The sequence below is a fragment of the Myotis brandtii genome, unplaced genomic scaffold, assembly GCF_000412655.1.
Source record: "Myotis brandtii unplaced genomic scaffold, ASM41265v1 scaffold693, whole genome shotgun sequence".
In the NCBI taxonomy this organism is placed as follows: Eukaryota; Metazoa; Chordata; class Mammalia; order Chiroptera; family Vespertilionidae; genus Myotis; species Myotis brandtii.
Genome location: NW_005370710.1, coordinates 2164211 through 2170107, shown reverse-complemented (window position 1 = coordinate 2170107; position 5897 = coordinate 2164211). Strand labels below are relative to the sequence as shown.

Below are 5897 nucleotides of genomic sequence, written 5' to 3'. Positions count from 1 at the left end.
CAGGCGCAGTGCAGGGGGTTGGCGCTCACATCCAGGACCTTCAGGGCGGCCGCCACCCGGGCGCCAAACCACGAGGGGTCCAGCGTCCGGAGGGCGTTGTGGCTGAGGTTGAGCTCTTGCAGCTGCGTGGCCGGAGCGAAGAAGCCGAGGGCCACGAAGTTAATGCGGTTGCGGCTGACGTCCAGCCTCTGGAGCCTGCTGTCCGCGGGGAGGCTGCCGTTGGTCAGGGCCTTCAGCTGGTTCCCCGCCAGGTCCAGGCTCTCCAGCCGGGGCAGGAGGGTCAGGCTGCTCCAGTTGAAGAAGGCCAAGTAGTTGTCCTGGAGCCGCAGCTGCTGCAGGCTCCGGGGGAGGTAGCCCAGGTTGCGCGGCAGGATGGCGTGCAGGTGGTTCCGGGACAGGTCCAGGCTGACCAGCTGGCTCAGGCCCTGGAAGAAGCGGAGGTAGAGGTCTCCCTCGTTCCACATGCGGTTCAGGGCGTTGCCGCTGAAGTCCAGGGCCCTGAGCGAGGCGCTGCGGAGCTCCGGGGACACGCGGCTGTGGATGGCGTTGTGCGCCAGGCTGAGGTAGCGCAGGCCGGGCAGCTGGTCCACGAAGCTGAAGTTGTGGCCCATGCCCTGCATGGTGAAGGCCTGGCTGTTGTAGCTGAGGTCCAGGGCCCGCAGGCAGGGCAGCTCCGTGAACGAGCGGCCGTGGTACAGGTCCAGCTTGTTGTAGGACAGGTCCAGCACCTGCAGGCTGGTCAGCAGCACGAACTGGGAGCCGTTGACCTGCGAGATGCTGTTGTAGCTCAGGCGTAGGCACTGGAGGCGCGACAGCCCGGCGAACATCTCCGGTTCGATCGTCACCAGGTTGTTCCGCGACAGGTCCAAGGTGAAGCTGAGGTTCTTGCAGTTTAGCATGAAGTCCTCAGAGCTGGGGGTGTCCCTGGGATCTGGCGCGAGGTGCCCCGAGGGCCGCCGGCTCGCCTCCCCAGCATCCGCCTCCCACGTGGAGGCATTCGACCCCAGAGGCCCGCTGATGCGGTTGTTGGACAGATCCACCTGGCACAGCCTGGGGTAGGCCTGGAAGATGCTGAGCTGGGCCCGGTTGATGAAGTTCATCTGGAGCTTGAGGGTCTTCAGCACGGGCAGGCGGGCCAGCGGCCGGAGCGTGTTCTCGCTGAGCTCGCGGAAGAAGATGCCGGTCATGTCCAGGACCTCCAGGGCGCGCAGCCGCCCGAAGGAGGGCGCCAGGTTCATGTGGGCGTAGGACACCCCCTTGTGGTAGTTGAAGGACAGGTTGAGTTTGCGCAGCTTCCTCAGGCCCTGGAAGGCCGTGGTGTTTTGGATGCAATCGTACAGGAAGTTCTCGCTCAGGTCCAGCACGGAGAGGTTGCCCAGGCCCCGGAACCAGCGGGTGTCCAGGCTGGAGAGAGAACTGTCGCTCAGCACCAGGCCGTCCAGGTGGCTCAGGTTGCGGAAGGTGTCGGGGTGCAGCTTGGGGAAGCCCGGGGGGCACTCCACGCAGGGGTTGCGGGCGTGGTCGCACCGGCGGCAGTTTCCGCCCACGTCCAGCACACGCAGGGCTGTGAAGTTGGCCAGGTCCGCAGGCCCCAGGGAGACGATGCGGTTGTAGGACAGCAGCAGGGTTTGTAGGCCGGGGGGCAGGCCGCGGGGCACCGCCGTGAGGTTGTTGTACTTGAGTGACAGGTGGGTGAGGTTGTGCAGGCTGAGGAGGGCGCCCGGGGCCACCTGCACGGCCCGGCCGCAGGGGTTCTGGTAGTAGCAGTTGCCGTCCATGTACAGGTTTGTCAGGGCGTGCAGGCCCCTGAAGCTGGTGGCGTCAATGACCAGGATGTTGGTGCGGCTCAGGGACAGGTTCCTGAGGGCGGGGGGCAGGGCGGGCACGGTGGTGATGTTGTTGTAGCTCAGGTTCAGCTCCTCCAGGGTGGGCACGGCCAGGAAGGTGCGGGGCTCGATGGTCATGTGGCAGGCCCAGTGCATGATGCTGAGGCTGCTGGGCGGGCAGTTCCACTTGAGGTTGAGACTCCGCAGACTGGGCAGGTGGGCGAAGTCGGCGTTGTGGAGGTGGCGGATGCGGTTGCAGCTCAGGGAGAGCTTCGTGATGTTCCCACGCGGCGAGGACGCCGAGAAGTGCGGCACGGACGTCAGGAAGAGCCACTCGCAGTTGATGTAGTTGGGAGCCTGGAACTCACAGGGCAGGAAGGCGGGCAGGGCGCCCTGGGCCAGGGCCAGGGCCAGCACCTGGGCCTGAACCAGGAGAGACAGGGGCAGCGGGGCGCCATGGCAGGGGCCCTGGGGGGGAGGGGGAGCAGACGGCGTGAGTACCAGCCCAGCTTCACCTCCCCACCCAGGTCACCGAGTCCCCCCCAGCCCTCCCCAGGGAGGCTCCTGCCTCTCTGCCCACCCCCCTCCCGCCTCCAAGGCTCATGGGGAACCTGGACTTGGGTCGGGGACTCAGCCGTTGACGCAGAACTGCTTCTGAGACCCGGAACCCAGACTCACGGTCTAGACTTTCACTCATAACCAAGCCCCAGCTGCACCAGAGCCGGGCAGGTGCCCGCAGGCCCCAGGCTCCCCCCACTCTCCCTTTGTCCTCAGCCCAGTTCTCTTCTCTCCTGAGCAAGGAGCCCCCTCCACCCTCTGCCCGCTGCTCCCCAACCCCTCCCTCTTCCTTTGGCCAAGACCCAGGCAGGAATGAGGGTCTCTCGCTGGGGTCCAGGCCGGGGACCGTCCAGGGCCTGGGCACCGGTGGGCACTGCCCAGCTCTTTCCCCCGTGCCCAGGAGCCCCGGACCTGCTGCGGGTCAGAGCCAGGCCTGGGCGCCCAGCTTGGCCTTAGCCCCTGGGCCACAGCGAGCGAGCCCTCGGCCTCAGCCTCCTCCTCCACGCAATGGGTTGGGGCCTCCTGCTCAGAGATGGGCTCTGCTCTGATGTCCTCGGGGCCCAGGGAGCGCCCCGGGGCCATGTGGGTGACAGCGCGTCCCCTACTGTCTGTAGCTGCCAAGCCCACCTCTCTCCCCACCCGGCCCCCCTGCCCTGGTCCCCGCTATCCCCTCCCCAGGGGTGGGGGGGAGAGGGCGGTGGTCCTACCATGACAAGGAGAGGGGGCTTGTCCAGAGGGTCTCGCTTAGGCAGTCCCTTCCCGCTGACTGCTGCCAGCAGAGGAAGTGAGAATTTCACAACCTCGTAGCCCCCTCCCTGCCATGGCTGGGGGGCCGTGCAATGAGTCAGGCCATTTGCATAGTCAGATGGCAGACAGGAGGCCCGCTCCTTCCTCTTTCACTCCCCTCCTCGCCCCCGCCTGTCCCGACAAGGCCACCCGTCCATCCTGGGCCTCACACCTGTCTCCTGGGGGAGACACGGGGCCCAAGCCCAGGTGACGCTCACCGAGAAACGGGCATTGGGGGCAGTGCCAGACCCCGCGGGCATGCCGACACCATGCCAGGCCTCCCCTCTAACCCTCGCTCTCCTCCCTGCACCTGCCCTTCCTGGCCCGGTGGCCCCGCCCCAGAGCCCTTCGGGGCCTGGGGATGGGGAGCTGAGCCTCCCCAGGCTGCAGCTGCACCCCGGCCTGCTACTCCCTCTAGGAGCAGGGCCTCCCCGTCTGCTTTCCCCACATCCTGGTGCCGCTCAGAGCACAACCCCGTGGCTGGGCCAGCCGGACTGCCTGGCTCGGCCTCCCACATCGGCTCTTCCAGGCTCCTCGGGCCCCAAGCCTCAGGGGGCCCCAGCCCCCCAGCCAGGCCCTTGGGCTCCACTTCAGGTCCGCCGGCACCTGCCCGTCACCCGCCATCTCTTGCCTAGACCAGCGCCATCAGCCCCTCCTCACGGGTGGCCGGCTTCTGTGCTCACGCCCACGCCTGTTCCCGTGGCCCCAGGTCACAGGAGGCCCCTCAGCGGCTCAGGCCCCTCCAGGACCCGTTCTGGAGCCAAAGCCACACCCACATCATGGCCAAGGCCCCGTAGGACCTGCCTCCCTGACCAGTCCCCACCACCCGGCCTCCCTGTGCTGGCCTGGCCATATCTGTGACGCTCCCGCCCGGGCCTGTGAACGTCCGGTTCCCTCTGCCCGGAAGCTCTTCTCTCAGATCCTCCGTCGCCTCCATGCGGGTGGGGGGTGGGGGGGGGCCCTCACGTCTCCACTCACACATCGGCCTCTCGGCGGGGCCTCCCCGTCCTTTGGGTAAACCTTCATCCTGGGCCGAGCCCCTTTTCTGGCTGTTTTTCTTTTTTGTAAGTTTTTACCGATTCACATGCCATTTCCTTGCTTTTGCATCGTCTATTATATAGTCTTACTGCCTTGCTGGCACGTGGGCTTCTGCCTGCATCCCAGGGCCCACCCAGTGCCCAGCACACAGTAGGTGCTCTGCTTGTTGAACCTGTGGCTGCCCAGCCCTCAGCTGGACAGAGAGGTCCTGAGTGGTGATGAGTGAACGCAGAGGGCTTCTGCTGGGGGAGGCAGGGCGGGGCCCCTTCTGCAGGGATGGACAGCCCAGAGCCCTCGCCCGGGCTGTGCCCACAGGAGAAAGGACAGTGCCAGGTCAGTGGCTGAACCCGCAGTCGACCCGGGTCCTCTCCTCACCCCTGCATCCCCCGCTGAGTCCTCAGCCCCAGGGAACCTCTCCCGGGGCCCCTGGGACCAAAGACCCAGGCCCTCTCCCCTCACAGCAGCCACCATCTGGACACAGCAAGATTTCAGATGCCCAGACACACCCGCCATAGCCCAGCCCCACTGAGGCTGGGAAGACCAGTGGGCAGAGCTCCCCAGTGGGGCAGGCCTCGAATGCCCCCAGGGAGCCCCCATCCCACTGCTCCACCTGTGAATTTATTCCTCCATAAAGGGGCTGGCAGGCGGAGTTAAGGGTTTGAGAGGCGCGTCCCCTGCCCCACCAGGAAAGGGAAGTGGCTATAATTAGAGCCGTCCTTCCCAAGGCAGAGGAAGCCGGATCATCGGCAGCAGACGCTCCGCCTCTGGCTCTGAAGGGGAGGAAGGGGCCGCTGGAACAGGTGTGGGAGCGGATTCCCCCTGAGGCCTCCAGGGGAGCCAGCCCTGCCCACGCCTGGCCTGAGCCCTGGATTCATTCCCCGCGTGTAAGCCCTGTAAGAGTGCATGTGTGTCGTTTAAAGCCAGTAAGCTTGGCCTGCCGGTGTGGCTCAGTGATTGAGCATCGACCTATGAACCAGGAGGTCACGGTTCGATTCCTGGTCGGGGCTCATGCCCGAGTTGCAGGCTCGATCCCCAGTGGGGGGCGTGCAGGAGGCAGCCAATCCATGATTCTCTCTCATCATGGATGTTTCAATCTCTCTCTCCCTCTTCCTTCCTCTCTGAAATCAACAAAAATATATAAAGCCAGTAAGTTTGGGGAACTCAGAGCAGCCATAGGAAACCCACACCCGGCCCCATGTCGCAGGGAGGTGCCGCCTCCCCCGCTGAGCCCCCGGCCACCGGCAGACCCACGTGAGGCGGTGCCCTCGCACCCTCAGAGTCTCTCCTGACACCTTCTGCGTGGGGAGGGGCAGTTACATGCACGGGGCCCCCCAATGCCCAGGGCTGGAGGTGCTCCCTCGGGCCAGACTCGGGTGTTGATTTAAAAATATTTTATTCTTTAAAAAATACAGCATTCAACCATCTCATCCACCGTGACCCCCTGCCCGGCCCCGACGGACCCCACCCCTTGTGGCCAAAGGGTTCCGGGCTGTGCCGGGACCCTGGTCTCAGTTCCCTTGGGGACCAAGTCCATGCCAGACCCTGGAGACAGCCAAGCAGGGTGCCCGACACGCTGGGCACACAGAGGAGGGGCAGGGGAGCAGGGGGAGGGTCACAACGCCAGCCCAGTGGCCCTCGGAAGCGGCAAGAGGGGTCAGTCACCAGCCCTCCTGCCCCAGAGGCGACCCT

At 65.7% G+C, this 5897-nt stretch overlaps 2 protein-coding genes across 2 annotated transcripts in view; both read right to left on the bottom strand.

The window, feature by feature from the left end:
- Nucleotides 1-3310, bottom strand: part of TLR9 (toll-like receptor 9) — a 4321-nt gene extending 1011 nt beyond the window's left edge. The window contains exons 1-2 of the mRNA XM_014529721.1: nucleotides 3092-3310; nucleotides 6-2294 (exon numbers count right to left, since the gene is read on the bottom strand). Coding sequence (XP_014385207.1) covers nucleotides 6-2294; nucleotides 3092-3094 — 2292 coding nt within the window. The 5' untranslated portion in view covers nucleotides 3095-3310. The remainder of the gene's footprint in view (nucleotides 1-5; nucleotides 2295-3091) is intronic.
- Nucleotides 3311-5820: 2510 nt separating this feature from the next.
- Nucleotides 5821-5897, bottom strand: part of TWF2 (twinfilin actin binding protein 2) — a 6886-nt gene continuing 6809 nt past the window's right edge. The window contains exon 8 of the mRNA XM_014529720.1: nucleotides 5821-5842. Within this exon, the coding sequence (XP_014385206.1) occupies nucleotides 5821-5842 (22 nt within the window). The remainder of the gene's footprint in view (nucleotides 5843-5897) is intronic.